This window comes from Argiope bruennichi, chromosome 8 (genome assembly GCF_947563725.1).
Source record: "Argiope bruennichi chromosome 8, qqArgBrue1.1, whole genome shotgun sequence".
Taxonomy (NCBI): domain Eukaryota; kingdom Metazoa; phylum Arthropoda; class Arachnida; order Araneae; family Araneidae; genus Argiope; species Argiope bruennichi.
Genome location: NC_079158.1, coordinates 108,052,453 through 108,071,744, shown reverse-complemented (window position 1 = coordinate 108,071,744; position 19,292 = coordinate 108,052,453). Strand labels below are relative to the sequence as shown.

Here is a 19,292-nt window from a genome sequence, read left to right as displayed (position 1 = left end):
ACATAATCGTCGAAATTTTTAAGAAAGGATGTCAAAATAAGCACCAAAGCGGATTGTCTTGATACTAAGGCGCATAAACTGCTGTTATTAAGAGATGATCCTTTGTAGCTGAAAGTTATATTTAAAGAAAAACCACTGGGAATGTTCCATTAGAAACTTTCACACATATTCTCCAATAAAGTTACCATTCCCCTTCATCCGCATAAAACTGGCAGCTTAGGGTAAGGCAGCGAATATATAGAAGGCCATTAGTGAACGATAGTTACGAAAAATGGCGCAAATCTAGCATTTTTACTGAATCTATCATGAGAATATTTATTTTGGACATCTTTCTACCAGCCGATTGACACTAAACCACAGTTTCAATCGCAAGACACCATACCTAATTTCATCGATTTAAGTAAATACGTTTATGAGTTGTGTTGTGACTGTGTTTACATGCATGCGGAAATATAGATCGATAGACAATCAATCGTTTGATGGATTCGGTTCAAAATTTGATAAGTAATGATATTTTAGATACTAAACCTGTGTTTCAAACTTTATTTACTTAACTCTTCACTTTTTATAATTATCGAGTTCGCGTGTACTCGAACAGCTAGACAGACTTCCTGTGAATGAATTTCATTCAAAATTTGTTAAAAATCTACAAAGTTGGTCGTATTATGTCCATGTATCAAATTTCATCTGTCTAGCTTAAAATGTTTTTGATGTATTGCGTTCACATACAAGGAGGCATAATGCGAGAAAAAAAAAATCGGAATCAGGTAGGTCTGAAATGTGAAGATTCGTCAAAGTCTAGGGCCGCGGTTGCCTGGTGGCAAGGTATCGGCTTGTGAGCCGTAGGGTTTCAGATTCGAGACCCGATTCCACCGAAGAACCGTCGTGTAAGGGGTCTGTTGCACGTTAAATCCATCATTGCCAAAGGTCCTCCCGTTGGTGTGGCGTGGCGTGGAGAGGGGGGTTCCAGCTCAGGTGTCGCCCTCGTCATCTGACCGCGGTTCAAAATGACGAGGTCCGTCCCAAAATAGCCCTAGTGTTACTTTACAACGGGACGTTAATATAACTAAACTAAACTAAACTCGTCAAAGTCTAGGGTTCGAATTTTTTGACGATTACGAATATACTTAGTATATGAGAAAATAAAAACCGATTCCAAAATCCATTTTAATAATTATGCGAGAAAAATTTATGCGACTTAAAGTCTAATTGTATGCGAAAAGATAACATCTTAAATAATTTTTATTTTAAATTTGGAATTTGTCGGTACAACAAAAGACAAATTTGGCTATAATTTCCATAGATAATTTAGTCACCAGCTATAATAATTCTGAAAAATGAGCTATCCTCTTCCCTAAAAAATAGAAATTTAATCCATTAGATGATTTTCTTTTTTGGTTTTAGTTATATTAACGTCCCGTTTTAAAGCAACACTAAAGCTATTTGGGGACCTATCTCTTAATTTTGAACCGCGGTCAGTTGACGAGGATAACACCTGAGCTGGCACAACCCTCTCCACTCCACGCCACACTAGCGGGAGGATGTTTGTCCAGGACGTTTAACGGGCACCAGACCCTCTTACACGACGGTTCTTCGGTAGAATCGGGTTTCGAAGCTGAAACCCTCCGATTCAGAAGCCGAGACCTTACCACCAGGCCTAATATGTTAGATAAATAGGAATAAAAATATAATAAAATTAATCTTTGAAATACAGTAGAGCCAAGATTATCAGAACTAATTGTGATTGCAATTTATTTAAATACCAAAAACTGTGTTAATGAGACAAAAAAAAAAATTATGATTCTTTTTTCGGTAAGGATTTGTATTATTGTTTGTTTGTTTTTTGAAATTATATGATAAGGATTACCTCTTATTAAAATCTTAAGAAATTCTTCCATTAGTAATCAAACTCCTCATGTTTACGAAAATAATATCAAATAAACAATTTTAGAAAACCTTAGCGAAAGAAAAGAAAAAGATTAAGATTAACAGACATGTCAATATTCCGAATCAATTGAGATCGTAATTTACTCAGATAGTCCAAATTTATTGTCCTCAAAAATCAGCTTTGTGATATTTTCATTCCTTCTTCTTTTAAGAGACCAAATTTCTGTTTTCCAGTGAAAAGAATATTCATTTCAGCACTCCGAATTATCATTAAGTCATCAAAATTATCCTTTGTTCTGTATAGCGAAATATGCCTGTTGCACAAAAAAAATCTAAAATTAAAATTTTCTAAAGTAAGCCTCATAAATTTCCCGTAAAAAGATTTTTCCGATTATTAAAATGATCAACGCATCCTAATTTATTTCATGTATATAGAGAACATTTAAAAATTATATTTAACTATGGATTCATAAATATACTATTAATACTTTTTACTATTTTAGATCTATAGTGCTCCAATTTGTAATTCTTAAGATAATTTTCACGTTTAAAACTTATTGTTTTTAAATACATTCATTTGTAATTTCTTTTTCAGATCTTCAAAGGCAACACGAACACTTATTCGAGCGTGAAACGAATTGTGGACCCTCCGATCATCGCGACAAAGATTCGATTCGTCCCCTACAGCATCCATCTGAGGACCATCTGCATGAGGGTGGAGCTCTACGGATGCATCTTTCACGGTAATGAAGTTTTTAGAGCTCTATCCTATTTTTATTCAGTGCTTAACTTCGCAGATTTCATCAATAATGTACGATCATTCCATCAGATTTTGTCATCGATTTTCCATTCATTTCCTTATCTAAATTTTATACAGTTATTGGTTCCCGATGTCAATAGATATTTTAATCATTTTAGAGCTCTTTATTATCCGTTAGATTTCATAGAGGTGGCAGGGTCGTTGTGGGTTTGTAGTAAGGTCTCGGTTACTGCACCGAGGGTTTCAGGTTCGAGACTCAGTTCCACCGAAGAACCGTCGTGTAAGCAGGTCTGTTGCACGTTAAATCCGTCGGGCGTAATGTCCTCCCACTTGTGTGAGTGAAAGTTTGGAGAGGAGGTGCAAACTCAGGTGGCGTCCTCATCATCTGACAGCTGTTCAAGATTACGAGGTCCGTCCCAAAATATCCCTAGTGAATCTTTAAAAAAGGGACGTTAATATAAGTAAACTAAACTTCATACAATTGGCGCCATCTAGAAATCATTTCAAAAATAATCATTTTTATATTCCATAATATCTGTAATCATTAATTATGAGATATATTAACCCCTTTTTAGGACCATAAAGAGTATAATTACTAAAAAACTTCAATTATTTTTTTTTATGCTTTTATATAAGCTGGCATAATTTTGCGTAAAAATTTTCGATGAAAAAATCTTAAATGCGTCTGTTTATGTTTCAAACCTTAATGAAGTCTCTTGATTTGTTAATTAATGAATAATAAATCAAATTAGCCAACAAATCTAATTAATTTTATCTAATAAGCTTAATAAATATTTTTTTTATAAATCAATTTTTATATGCAATTACATAAGTTGGTGTAAGTCCGCACTACATTTTCGAGGAAAAAATCCCAGTTGCTTTATTTTTTTTTATCTTACACCATAATGAAGTGCCTTGATATATTAATTAAATAGCAATTGATCAAAATAGTTAACAAAACATATTAATGTTATCTAATACACTGAGTGAGTAATTACTCAAATCCCAAAAATAATTTAATTAACCATTACTAAAAAAAAAAAATAGCCCTTTCAAGAATTAAATATTAAAAAGTAGAAAATAATAGAAATAAAAAAAAAGGTTTTAAACATTGTTTAATTAGTGCAGTAAAAAATAGAAAATAATATTTTTTTATCGGAAATCAGGCAATATTACAATGATATTAAGGGCACCATGCAATCGAAAGAAAAAATCTTGGATTTTCGTTTTTAAAAAAATTTAACGTGATTAAAATGACTATTTACTGAAAGTAACAAGCTTTTACGATTTTGTTTTGCTATTCACATTTCTGCTAATTAAAATAAGAAAGTAAAAATATTATAAAATACAATGATCTCCTTTACATAAATATGATTGCTGTTTAATTTAATAATGATAAAAAAATAATAATTTTCCTTTCTAATTTACTGATATTAAAGATCTTTTGAGCATGATTAATTGCCTGCTAATTGTTCAAAACATATGGGCAGACCATTTGACCTTGAGCCACAAATTTTATACGTGTTTGCTTCTTGAATTGTAGGTACAGGATAAAAAGAGGCCTTTTTTAAAATTATGTTTTTATTAATTATTAGGTAAATTATTAAAGTTTTTATTCAATAACTCCGACATATATATCAGGTTTCTTGGCATAAAATAAACCATGTGTGTGTGTAAAGATATTTTAAAATTTAATGCAATCCTAATTAATTTCCAAAATGTGATCTTAATTTAACCCATATTAACTTCATTCTGAAATATTCTCTTATTTCCTGATTTAATTCCACCTTTTTTATTTAATTAATGCGCCACGAGCTCTGTAAAAATGTTTAAATCTACACTTTCACACGCACCGAGTGAAGGGATAAAAAAATTGTCAAGGCAAGCGAATTCTTTTAAAAAGATCCCTATAATTCCCTTACCTATATCGATATGTGTAAAGAAATACCTATCAGAATCTCATTGTATTAATAAGTGGAGGAAAATATTTTTTGTCTTCTTTAGGCATTTTCTGCTCTTGTATCGCTGGTGAGCGGACGCCAGTTCGCCCACGCTGTTTGTACATAAATTATGCCTCCCGAGGTGGAATAAAGAACGAAGTAAAATTCGAAAGTGTCTTCTCTCTCTTCGGCCTCTGCTTAAAAATTATGTTTACACACACACACACACACGCATATATATATATAATGATATTTTAATTCTAATTTCAATTTGATTAATTTCCAAGATTTTTTCTTAATTTAGACCATAGTAAAATATTCTCTTATTTCGTGATCCAATTCCACTTTCGGTTTAATTAATTCCTCTGTAAAAAATAATGCGCCATCAGAACTACGTTTCAAATGAAAGTGATAACCTTCATTTGAAACGATTCAAATGAAAGTGATCGGTGCCCTTGAAAAAGTGTCAAAGGTCACCACGTTTGGCACCTGGCCAGAAATCTTATGTTATATAAGACTAGTGATCATTTGTTCGTCCCCTTTTTGCCTTCTGCTTTTGTGCCGTGCTGCGCCTTCTTGTAAATAATCATGTTTGCCTCCCGAGAAGAATAAAACGGAATTAAAAATACAACCTCTCGTTTATGTCTTTAACCTGCGCTCTTCTTCAACCAAAAATATGTTACATATTATTTAGCCTACAGGATTCGTATTACATATATATACTAAATGTCTCAAAAATGGAACAAGTGTTTATATCCTTAACTATTATAATTAGACATATAATTCAAATTACCAAGTTTCATCCCAAATAAAGTATTCAAAATTATGAAAACACTATGGTCTTGTAAAGGGATGATAACAAATTACAAAAATTAAATTTTTGTACTCCACCCCATACAGAAAATGTTTCAATGAGGGAAGGGTTTTTCCTTCAGATTCATTCATAAGTATTCACGCTGTATAATTTATAAGGTATATAATGTATAAGGTATCTGTATAATTTTCTGAGATATTAAGAGCAAATTGACTTGATAATTTTTTATAATATATTAAATATTTTTTTACTGCATTACTTTTCATTGTTTGAATTACACTTCTTATTGTTTGAGTGAATTCACACTCAAGCACGGTGCGACAATATTAAATACATCTTTTTACGTGTTTGCACATTATAGCTGTTCTATATTTAAAAGTAAAAGGAAGATAAATTAAAATGAAAACATTATCATGTAATGATAATGTTTGGAACTAGAGATTCAACTCTGCTATAATTTTTTTCTGCTTTTAATATCTTTGAATTTATTCACGCTGCTTTAACCCTTTAAAGGGCCATTTTTTTTTCTAGTCATATTATGTTAAAATATTTTTAAGCTTGTAATTAGGATAAGAAAAGGGATTCATTTAGCTTATTAGATAAATTTAATTTGATTAATTAATTAATTTGGTTAATTAGTAATTAAGTAACAAATCAAGACACATCATTTTGTGTGAGATAAAGAACTGAAGCATCTAAGTTTCTGTCTTTCTAAAAAAATGTGTCAGAACTTATGCCAACCTACATAATTTCATACAAAGATGGATAAATGTGGTGGGAAGCATACTTCCCACGGCCCTAGAAAGGGTAAATGCAATAATGGCCAAGCTTCCTGTTTGTAGAACTATTGCATTTAAGTGGCTAAATAAAACACAATTTATTTTTTCTTTTCTTTTTGGATGTAACGAGTTATTTTGTATTTCCAAACTTCTAAACAGGTGGACATAGTTTCGAAAATGCGTTTTATGACACAGTAAATTCAAAAATTTGAATAATCATTAAAATCTTGAGGTACTTTTTTTGCCGATTCTGTTTTTTTACTTCGTTTGCAAGAAATTGAAAAAAAAACATTTATTGTTTACACTACTGATCGAAAAGACCGACTCACTTGTTGGGAGGAAAAAAAATGTCTATCCGAATCGAGAGAAAATATTCCTGAAATTCGGAAAGAGTAGTTCTCCAAACTTGTCAAACATCGTTATTTTGCTCCTGCGGAGAAAGAAAGCAGGAAACTGTGACTGTTTGTCACTTGTTCCTTCCGAACCTCGCGAGTTCAACTTGCAACTGCATTTCAAACTTACTTTTCTGAAAGAAATTTTAGGATATAACAAGCCATTCTTTTCTCTTTTTTCTTCCAAAGAGTCAAAAATGTGTCACTGTTTCTGAGATGGATTATTGATCGCCAAATATAGAAAAATGTTGTTCCTGCAATTGAAACGCTCAAAATGTTAAATCTGAATGCTTCGGTCTTCTGGTTTCGGGATTTTTTCCTTAGTGAATATTTCGAATTGCAGTGCTTTAATACGTGTGTTTCAGACTTTTGTTTCAGGACTTTGTCCTTCTTGATTGTTTCAGTCTAGACAAAAGTCATTATTTCTAGACGTTGTCCTGTATGAATGTTGTTGCCCTTGGTTTTCGGGATGTTGATCTATATGAATTTTTCAATCCGTTTATTTCAGGAAGCTCAACTTTATCAGCACTTCGATCCTTTTGTTTCAAAATTTTGACCTTAAGATAATGTTTAGATATATTTATTATTAGATATTTATTATTTAGATTATTAGATATATTTTTGAAATATTGTTCTTTATGAATGTTTTCATTTCCGTTGCTTCTGGACTTTATCTTTAATTAAAGTTTCAACCCATTTGTTTCTGAATATTGTCCTTTCTTCCTTTCTAAATGCTTCAGACTTTTGTTTTCGCTACAATTTTCTATGCATCGTTTGATCGCAAGAAGTTTTTCTTTATCAGTCTGTTGGTCCTCTTGTTTCAAAATTTTGTCCTTAGTTGAATATTTGGATTCTTTTGTTTCGCGATGTTTGCTTTTACGAATATTTTCAGTCCATTTATTTCTATATGATGTCTTTAATTAAAGTTTCAGCCAATTTGCTCCTGTATGTTGTCCATTATTAATATCGTGGCACTTTGATTCCGGGGAGATATTTTATATGAATGTTGCAATCCTTTGATTTCAAGACGTTGTTTTTTTTAACAGCCATTCAGTCCTTTTATTTCTATATGATGTCTTTAATTGAAGTTTCAGCCAATTTGCTCCTGTATGTTGTCCATTATAAATATTGTAGCACTTTGATTCCGGGGAGATATTCTATATGAATGTTGCATTCCTTTGATTTCAAGATGTTGTTTTTTATAACAGCCATTCAGCCCATTTATTTCTATACGATGTTTTTAATTAAAATTTCTGCCAATTTGCTCCTGTATGTTATCCATTATAAATATAGTGGCACTTTGATTCCTGGGCGATATTCTATATGAATGTTACAGTCCTTTGATTTCAAGACGTTGTTTTTTTAACAGCCTTTCAGTCCTTTTATTTCTAAAAGTTCAACTTTTAGAGTATTTCGGTCTTTGTGTTTCAAAATTTTGACCTTAAGAGAATGTTTTGTTTCGGGACGTTGTACTTTATGAATATTTCCCATCCAATTGCTTTTGGATACTGTCTTTATTTAAAGCTTCAGTCCATTTGTTCCTGTATGTTGTCCTTCATAAATATTGCGATACTTTTATTTCGGGACGGTATTCTATATGAATATTGCAGTTCCTTGATTTCAAAACGTTGTTTTTTATCAGTCATTCGGTCCCCCTCCCCCCCCCTTTTTTTTCGACCTCAAATGAAAGTTTGATTCTTTTGTTTGGGGATGTTCTTTACGAATATTCTGTCCTTTTATTTCTAGATGTTGTCTTTAATTAAAGTTTATGGATTTGTCCCTTTGTTTATGGATTTGTCCTTCGTGATTCTTTTGGTCCTTTAGTTTCGGAATATTGTCCTTTAAAAATATTTCGAGACTTTGTATTTATAAACGTTTCGATTCTTTTATTTCAAAATGTAATCCTTCATTAGTCTTTCTGTCATTTTTTATGCTGTCCTTTTGTCTCAGAAAGCTCTATTTTATGAACATTTAGATATTTTCTTTTTCACGATTTTGATCCTTTATGAATGTTTGGTTTCTTGGCCTTGTCCTTTACAACTATTTTGAACCTTTTATTTCGGGATATCATCTTTTACTAATGATTCAGTACATTTGTTTTTAGATATTGTCCTTTATAAATATTTCTGTCCTTTGATTTCAAAACTTTATTTTTTTATGTATTTTTTTCTGATTTCTTTTAAATTTCAAATTGATGAATCAAGTAGTTGTGAACCATCTCCATAATTTCACATATGCACTACATTTTCAACCAAATATACTAACGAACTTATTATCTGTAAATCTACCAGTGCTTACAAATATGAATATAATTCAATCATTAGGTAAATGAAATATTTCACATCGTCTTCGAATAAAAATGAAGATCTACCACTGAATCTGGGGATGGATCCTAGCACAGCCCACCTCTTGGTGTCTTTTTGAATTCTCGCCAAACGAGTGGCAATAACGTCGCCAATGTGGCAACCTAGACGGGTTTTTTTAAATTTTTTTTATTTTATTTATTTTTTATTTTTATTTATTATTTTATTATTATTTATTTATTATTTTATTATTATTTATTTATTATTTTATTATTATTTATTTATTATTTTATTATTATTTATTTATTATTTTATTTTATTATTAAATAATCAACCTAGACGGGTTTTTTTATTTTTTTTATTTTATTATATTTATTTTATTATATTTATTTTATTATATTTATTTTATTTATTTATTATATTTATTTTTATTATATTTATTATTATTTCTGGCCCTCAAGTATCATTTTTTAATTGAAAAATAATAATAATAACAAATATTCAACTTGGCGAGATTTCAAATGAGTCGCCAAGAGGTGGGCCCATCTAGGATTTTACCGAATCTGGACCCATTCTTTCAATAGGGCAGTGATTTAAAATATGTATATAATTCTTTCTCCATGAAATGAAAGTGAACTCAAAACTCGCCATATTGTTCAAGTACACGATAATGCTAAGAGAAGAATACTCCTGCTCCTTATAATCTAACAATAAATTCTTTATAAACAATTTAATCGAGCTAAATTTTATAAATGTAAAGTATATTTTATGACACTTTATACAATGTTACAAAAATATGATCATACTTTTTTTCTGATATATTTTTACATTATAAACTGAAATACATATTTACGATATAATTGGACCATGTAAGCATTTGAAATGAATTGAATACCATCAAGAAAAATAATGGTTATTTCCAGATACTACTTATTAACTCCTTTACAGTAATGAGCAGTCTATATACAGCTCTACAATTTGCAAAATAACAGTTTAGATACGTAACCTCTAAACCACATTTTCACATATTCTCCGTTTTCAGTTTCAAAATCAATTCTATCCAAAGTGAGACAGCTATGATCTCCGATCTTTCAAGGTACTAGAGAATTGCTATTATCCCATATCATTACGTTTTAGCAACAGAATCTGCTACTGTGGAATCCTTAAAACTCTTCAATCTAATTGGTCCATTAGTAACTCTCATCCCTTACTCTAGAGTTCTCTCTTTAACCACTTAGTCACGTAATATCACGAAATGTCTTCTCGTAGTTGGAGGAAATGGGGGAAGGGTGAAAATAATTCCTGGGGGGGGAAGAAACTCGCCCCGGAGGGATGGTTTGCAATTATATCTGTGCCGCTAAAATTATGATGGTGATGTACATATCTTACTGTAGTAAGTGGACTTAATATGGTAAGGTTTGGAATTATGTGTCGGAGGAAGAGGCTGTCGACACATTTCGCAATTGAACTTCTGTTTAATGGAGGGCAAATACTTGATAATCACAAAACTTAACGCTAAACATTATTATTCATTTCTAAATTAAAAAAGAAAGTTAAGAAGGATTTAAAAAGTAATTCATTAATCTTATTATAAACAGAGACTAGTGTATTCATCCAGATTGTTGACTTAAGTTGTTAAAGAATTAATATGGAATGTATATTTTTATTTAGTTTTTTTTTTTTTTTTTTTTAGAAATTTCGCTTTATAAGAACAGAAAAAAAAATTTCAATAAATCAGTTTGCTATAAATTATTGCTAGAGAAAAATAAAAAAAAGTGTTCATACTACGAAATAAAAGTTTGAATCTTCATTTTAAATCTTCATTTTTTTTAATCTTCATTTTAAAGCATACGATTGAATATTACAATTATATAAGCATACGATTGAATGTTTTGGTCGATGAATTTGAATTTCACCATAAAATTAAAAACATTGTTACGAATTGTGCATCAAATTAAATTTTTAAAAAATTTAAAGAAAGAAAGAATTGAACAGAAATAAAATTGATAGCATTAAAAAAATAATTTTTTAGTTTTAAGATTTTGAAGAACTAATTTTGTAAAATAATTTTGGAAGATATGACTCAATTTTCCTAGGCAAATCGTTACCCAAATGCAGATGGGCATACTTGTTTCACGTCAAGCAAACTTCCTATTGACACCTCTTTCTATTATTTTAATTCCTTTTGCATTATCTTTCCTTTGACTGATTTGAATTTTTATTGACACGGCAAGTCCTCCCTCGAACAGTTCGCATAATAATTTGCATTTAATAATTCCAAATTAGCGCCTTGTTAAAACGAGCAACTTTTGTATTTAAAATTTTTCGATAACTGTATTATCTTAAAAGTAGGGTCAGAAAAGTGATTTTCAAGCCCTAATATTGACTACTTCTAACATAACAATTTATGTCGCCAGATAGTAACTTAGATGTAAAGGAATCTATCTTTGCCTTCCAGCTTGTTGAGAGGAATTTTTTTTTTAATTTTAATCCCAATTAGACAGTATGTCAAATCTTATTAATTAATCCTAAATTAAAAAACATAGATTTGCAAATAAACAAAATGATGAATTTCAAAATGCAAGATGGTCTCTGACATTACTAATATGGTAAATAAGGAAATAAAGGTTCAAAAAAAAGTTGGTGAAATGAATTTTTTGCTAAAAATGAAAACTTGTTTTAAATTATTAGTGATTTCTTTAAATATTATCGATTCGTTGACACCGCATCTTTAACAGCCATTTTATTTTTTTGACATAGGCGATGGATGTATCATCAGTTGGTGTCAATTTGTGGATTTCAGCTAAATAAAATTTTTCATATTTTACATTTGCTCTGTGTTACGATATCTTTTAACATTACTTTCATTATAAATTTGTTGCCAAAAATTTTGTGAATATTCAGTTTTTGTATGTTTATTCATAATTTAATGTTCTTTTTCTCTCTTTACATAGATGGACTTGTGTCGTACGCTATGCCCCAGGGCGAACGCCGTGGCGTGGACGTAAACCTTTCAGACAAGATCTACGACGGCATCAAAGACGATAGCTATCTGCATGGGGGATTGGGACAACTGACGGACGGACAAAAGGGAGACGATAACTTCAAGGTCGACACTCAAGGTTATGGAAAAGGTAGAAATGCGTCACAATATGAAGAAATTGCTATACAGATTATATAACCTGAATTGACTCAGACTGTGTTATTAAACTGTTCAGAGTTTCAAGAAAGGAAGCGAGGGAATTCCCTGATGTTCATTTCTGTGCTAAAAACAGTTAAAATGATTTTAACTGTTTTAAAAAACTGCTAAAATGAATATTAAAAAACACCACAAAAATGATAAAAAAAAAAAAAAAAAAAAGATTTATATAGGGAAGAGGGGTGTGATTGGTAACACCAACATGGTAATACATACTGTATAGAACTGCAAAATGTCTAAATCCGCCACTGTGTATCTAAGTGAGAGGGACATATAGAAAAAAAAAAGTTCCTTCTTTTTTTTTTTCTTTTTTTTTTAAGTTGCTGCTTAAACAAAAGTCAGTTTAGAAATTCTCTTTCTGAAGATAAAAACAAATAAATTCAAAATTTCTACAAACAAACAAATTTAAAATTTATCTTTTTAAAAATATATTGTTTTGCTTGGTTTATTTTTTGCTTTTTGGATTATTCACTAAATTAAATTTTCGTTTTGGAGAATCGTGATAAAAATTGATTTTTTCGATCAGTTTTATTTTCTTATGATTCGCGCTCTTTCCGCTGGCAAGAATTAAATACCATTCGATAGTTGTTAGAGCGACATCTGTTGACGTTTAATGAAACTATTATTGACTTCAGTCCAAAAAAAGTGGAATAATGAAATTTTGTAAAAAGAATTAATATTTTCATAATTAAGATAAAAACTGAACGATTCATTTGTTTTATAAAACATTTCAAATGATCAAAAATACAATACAATGAAATATTGAAATGAGTTATAACACGTTGTAATTGTATTTATTATGAAATGTAGTAGTGATTTATATTATTAAATAGGTTAAATGTATCGAAAAATATCTCCTTTGTATATAATCTTTAGGTCTTTTCTGCTAATAATAATTTTTTAATTTATTTATTCTGATTTAACCGTTGGTGTGGTGTGGTGTGGTGTGGTGTGGTGTGGTGTGGTGTGGTGTGGTGTGGAGAGGGGGGTGCCAGCTCTGGTGTCGTCCTCGTCATCTGACCGCGGTTCAAAATTACGAGGTCCGTCCCAAAATAGCCCTAGTGTTGCTTTACAACGGGACGTTAATGTAACCAAACCAAACCAAACCAAAACCAATTTGATTTAACCTATTAAGGCCACAACATCATATTTAAAGACTAGATATTTCACTTGCATGGCTTAACCAAATGCATGACATTGCTTTTTAATTTTTTTTTCTAATAAATTAATATATATACCTAAAGGTCTAAACAATTTTCAACTAGTTCATACCACCCATTAGCAAGATTTCATAATTATGTTTATTTAACCATTGGAGTTATGCATCTTACTCTAAATATATATTAATAACAATCTTTATAAACTTTTCTTTTTTGCAGGTTACGAGTGGGTAGGGTGGAAAAACGATAGTGGAGGTATTAGTACTCTCTCCAATGATATCCTCACCGGTACGGAGTCCCGCCCCATCGAAATCATCTTCACCTTCGACACGGTCCGCAACTTCACGGCCGTCTACTTCTACTGCAATAATATGCATTCCAGAGACGTGCAGGTGAACAAAATTTCCAAGAATATTTTTTACAGGCTTTTATTTAACTCGATTTCACACTCATTTGTTTCTTGATGTGTCGGAATTATGATGCCAATACACTGTTTTAAAATTTTTATTATTTCATTATAAATAAGTCGATGAATTTATAAATTTTGATTTCACTTAAATGGTGTCATATGGTACTGAATTCGAGAACAAATGATTTCAAGAATTCGTTATATTTATAATATTTAATTGTGTAATTTATTTAAGGCAAAAATGTAGAAATTAAATGTTTATGAATAAAATTGCAGTAATGTGAAGACCAAATATCAATGTTTAAATTAAATTTTGACTCCATATGAATGGTGACATCTGGTAGTAAATTTGGGAATAATCCATTTCAAGATTCTATCATGTTTATAATACTGAATTGTGGTTACATTTGTTTAAGATAAAAATGTAAAAACTAATTTTTTAACTGTATTAAAAACTGTATTTTATTAGTGTAACTGTTATTAGTTTAACTGTATTTTATTAGTGTACAATAAATTAGAGTAATTTTTTTCAAATTTAAAGATATCAAAACAAAATCGTAAAAGCGTGACACACTGAAAATACTCTTGAAAATTTAAGAGACCACAAGATTAAATTCATTACAGAGAAATAAAAATGCATTCCTTATCCATTCATAAGACTAAAATATATTATGATTGTGGTCAAAAATCTCTCATATTTAATGTATCTTTTTCAAAATCTCACATTTTCACAATTGCTTACATCTATTTTATTGTTTGATCATCTATAAATTTGATCAAATACTTAATTCTTAGTTTTTAACATAATTATAAAAGCTTTAAAAAATTTTTTGAGTTTTTATAACTTCTTTCACGTTTGTTGAAATTTTGCAATCAGTGTCACTCAGACTGCAATGCTGAAGTTTTAAAATTTTGTACAGGTGCTATGCTACAGTAGCTCAATGACAATTCAATGTTTTAATATATTGAGAACTTAATTAATTCACTAAAACTATTCTTTCTTGAAAGTTGCAGTGTATTTTAAACTGCTTCATTGAAAAGCATTCAAAACAATTGCTATTCCTACCAGGTATTCTCTTCTGCTAAAATATGGTTCAGTGTGGGAGGTCGCTATTTTCAAAGCCAGGCTGTCCAGTTCTCCTACATGCCTGACCTCTTCTTCGAGCACTCTCGAAATGTGACCATCTTCCTACATCACGGCGTTGGAAGGGTGGTCAAAGTGGAGCTGCACTTCGCCTCAAGATGGATGCTTCTATCAGAAGTCAGTTTTGACTCAGGTAATCCTTCTCCTTCCTTTTATTGTAGCAAGTGTCAACAAAATTGTAATACATAATAACATTATGTGTTACATATAATACATATGTATTGTTGTATTTATGTATACATTCACTGTATATTGTAATTTTATTATACATTTTTATGTATTGTTATATTTATGTGTTATTATATGTTACATGTAATATTTCTTAATTCATCATACAAATTACTTGTATTAAGGATTTTTTTTAACATTTGTTGATGAAGGAAGGACATTTGTTGCAAATTTCGACTCAGGTAATCTATCAAACTCTACAATAATACAGCTCTAGTTTCTCGGTATTGAAACACTCCTTCTTCGTCCTTTTAGAAGTTTGTCAATTTTATTGACAAAGTTGATATTTCCTTCCCACGACAACAAAACTTTAATACAAGAAAAGACGTTCATTAACACATTACATAAATTACGCACATAAAAAAGATAGAATAACAATCTATATGAGTATAAAAAATTACTTTTAAAATACAAAATCTCACAAATACTAATTTCCACTCAGATAATCTATGAAACTCTTCAGAAAACATCTCTGTTTATAAGGATTGAAACCTTCCTTTATCCATTTAGATCTAAAACCATTTTATTGAACTACAGTGATCTTTCCTCTCATCGACAATGATATCATAAACATACATAAAACACATAAAGATGACATTCATTAATCCTATATACATACTACCCATATACAAAGATGAGAAAATTACTCATATTCACGTGAAAAACTACTTTTAAACTAAGGAACCTCTCGGATTCAACATCAATTCAAATAATCAAATTCTACTAAAAGTTAATTTTAATTTCATGATACTGAAATTCTAATGAGATGCTAATGGATTTTGTTAAACTATCAGGTTTGGAGAGGGTGTTCTATTTGCTGTTCCACAAAACTGTAACTCATCAAGGGAATATACATTGATACAATATATAAATACCCATACAATATATAAATTACCCATAATATATATAAATTACCCAACAATAAAATCTTTTAAAACTGAATGCAATATTTGAACTCTCATTTCTGATGTATTCATAAATTAGTATTTTTAATTCCTTTGCCAAATATAAACCACTCTATACTTCTAATTGAAATCAAGAATGAATCTTTATTTAATTAACAAACTTTTATATCCGAATCTTTCTGAATAAGCTGTGTTCACTGTCATAAATTGTGTTATTATATCCTTATGGATTTTAAAAGAGTCTTATGCTTACCATCATATTCCACTTACATTTGTGATAAATTTTTTATTAAGTTAAACATCACATATGTATTAGTAATCTTATTTTTTATCTATAAAATATAAGATACACATTAAATGTAAATTAATTGCCTGATGTTGCTATCTTTTAAATAATATGGCAGTCATTTTGATTCAAAAAAAGTTTATTTACAGTTTTGATATACTTCGATAGATGAATAATTAACTTCATGCTTCTAGATGACAAAATAATTTATCGAATATATGCCCGTTTTTAATGAAACACAAGGCACAAAGTGCACCGGACAACTATTGTAATATCTTTTTAGAAATATAGATGGCGCCATGGCCGATTCTTTCATTCGAATAGCTATCTAAGATGCTTACACAATCTTTTAAAATTATCCTTTAACCCTGCACAAAAATTAAAATTTATCATTTTATACTTGTTTTTTTTTAGAGGAGGTGAATAAGTGTTTAGGTAGAAAAAAAAGTCAATAACATTGAAACTAAACTATCGTACTTATTTCACTTTCAACTTATTTTGCAGTGAAAACATTTGTCAATACGCTGCAATTGAGACTGAAATGTGGATATGAAAATTGAATGCGTTTTTCTAAACAATTACTGGACAGTTCTTTAGTAATTTATAATTGCCTAGTTCTTATTCATTTCTTCCATTTTTTTCGATAATAATTGATTTTTTATTAATATTTGTTTTCAGTTCCTGCTGTTGGTAATTTCACTGAGGAAGAACCACCAGCAGCTCCACCTATAGGTATGTTTTTAAAACAAAATTATATTGAAATTTTATTTTATAATTTAAACTTTAACTTTATTGAAATTTATCTCTTTTAATTACGATATTATTGAATAAAAATTATTTTCAATCGAATATTGTCATTGGTTAGAATGTATTTTAGTAGGTTACTCTTTTAAAAGGATTAGATTGAATAGTGTAGTAATATTCCTTATCCAATAAAAGTTATTGTGCAGTAAATACAAATTGTAAGAGATGCTACAGATGACAAAAATATTTATAAGAAAGACTTTTCATGATCTTATTGATATATCAAAAATTGATTTAAGATACAATGTTATGAATAACAAATAATAACTAAATGATAATTTTCATTTACTAAATCTCATTCATTTCTTTGCAGTCTTTTCTCTAATTTTTAATAAATATCATTATTTTTTTAATTATAGTAATTTTCTCTTCACTTTATTGCCGGCACGTTAATTTATTAAAAGCTCATTAAAAATAAATTACATTAGATATCGGCTCATTCAAATATTTTGTTGACTACAGTAAAAAAATTGATTTATCTAAAAGTGTGAATTAAAAGATTGTTCAAGAATAAGTACAGCAATTGAAAAATATAAGTTTCAAATTATATATAGTGATAAAGATTTACTTATATCACAGTCTTAATAAATAAGGCAAAATCGAAAAATGAGTAAATTTAATAAATATAAAAATTTCAATAAATAAATTATATATGCTTTAAAATAACAATTGTGCAATAAAGCTCAACATAATCTGTCCAATTAACATTTAACATGATCAACTATTTTTTCAAAGAAAAAAATATATTGTATTTTTAATTGAATACTATGTACAACTATAACGAAGTCGAACAAATAAAACCCATAAAACATTATTTATTTACAATCACTGAAGATACAAGATACGTGCATATTTAACTAAAGAAAAAAAATAAGAAATACAGAAAAGTTTCAGATTAAAATATGAATTAATCAAAATAAATTTAAATTACTGATGGTATTTTACTATAAGGTTAATAATAAGCTCAGAGAACTATTGAAAATTCGAATTAGACTTTATGATTATACTAGCCGCCTTTGGCGACCAGCCGGTTCGCCAATCTTAATGTTCGTTAAAATTTTAATAATTAAATATTTTATGCAATTCCAACTTTAATAGATTCTTCAGCAAAATATTTTAAAACTTCAAATTTTGATAGTCATATAATTCACTCATAATATTATAAAGGCCTTCAGTCATAACGTTATATGTATCTCTCTAATTTTCTGTTACCCCTCGTAGAATTTATGCTTTAAATTAAAGTGTAAATGATTAATCTGCAATTAATATAATAATATTTTTTACTGAAACAAAGCATTTTTTTTAATAATATGATTACTGGTAATAGAGTCACTGAGCGTTTAAACTTTATGGGCACAAAAGAATATCTTTCTTAATTTATGTAATATCTCAAGAATTTGTCAACAAAATTTTCTCAGATTCATCATGAACAGATCGATTAATGAACAGTGTTTCATTTTAAATGCATTAAACACTAAGAAAATAAAATGAATCGTTTAAAATAATCGGTCTAAAACAGGTTTAAAATAACTACTTAAAAAACGATGTACTTAAAACTATAAGCATATACAAAAAAATATATATAACTAACATAAATACAATTTAATTACAAAAGTACACAACTAACCTAAAAATAATTTAAATCATTGAAAACAGGTTAAAAAAAACTACTTAAAAAAAGATGTACTTAAAACTATAAGCACATACAAAAAATATATAACTAACATAAATACAATTTACTTACAAAAGCATGCAACTAACCTAAAAATAATTTAAATCATCCGTTGAAAGTGGTTGTCATGACAACAATCAGAACAATGCGCATGCGTGAATTTTCTTCGCCAGTTAGGTAACGAAAATGCGTGAATTTTTCTACGCCAGTTGGGGTAACGCTAGGCAGATTATACATTTTTAATTTCCTTTATTCTGTGTTATTTTAATTCAAAAGTACTTCAGAATGAATCTGAAACATGGATTAATTAACAATGTTTAATTTTAAATGCATAAAACATTAAAAAAATAAACAGAATCGTTTAAAATAATCCGCCGAAAAATATTAACCCTAGCCTCATTACTGTTGGGAGAAAAAAGAAACTGAAGCCTTATTCATTTGGCGGTGGGGGAAATGGAAGATTTTTTTTTGGCGGAAAAGTTGGCGGTGGGGAAAATGGAAGATTTTTTTGGCGGGAAAGTTAGTTTTTAATTAATAATTAAAATTCTAATTAAAAATTCAAAAAAGGGACCCCAGGTGCACATTCCCGACCTCTAAGGTATACATGTAC

At 29.4% G+C, this 19,292-nt stretch overlaps 1 protein-coding gene across 1 annotated transcript in view; it reads left to right on the top strand.

Moving 5' to 3' along the window:
• The window catches only part of LOC129980906 (discoidin domain-containing receptor 2-like), a 355,932-nt gene that overhangs the window by 320,071 nt on the left and 16,569 nt on the right, over positions 1-19,292 (top strand). Inside the window, exons 5-9 of the mRNA XM_056091382.1 lie at positions 2,483-2,630; positions 11,830-12,009; positions 13,454-13,626; positions 14,713-14,920; positions 16,885-16,938. Coding sequence (XP_055947357.1) covers positions 2,483-2,630; positions 11,830-12,009; positions 13,454-13,626; positions 14,713-14,920; positions 16,885-16,938 — 763 coding nt within the window. The remainder of the gene's footprint in view (positions 1-2,482; positions 2,631-11,829; positions 12,010-13,453; positions 13,627-14,712; positions 14,921-16,884; positions 16,939-19,292) is intronic.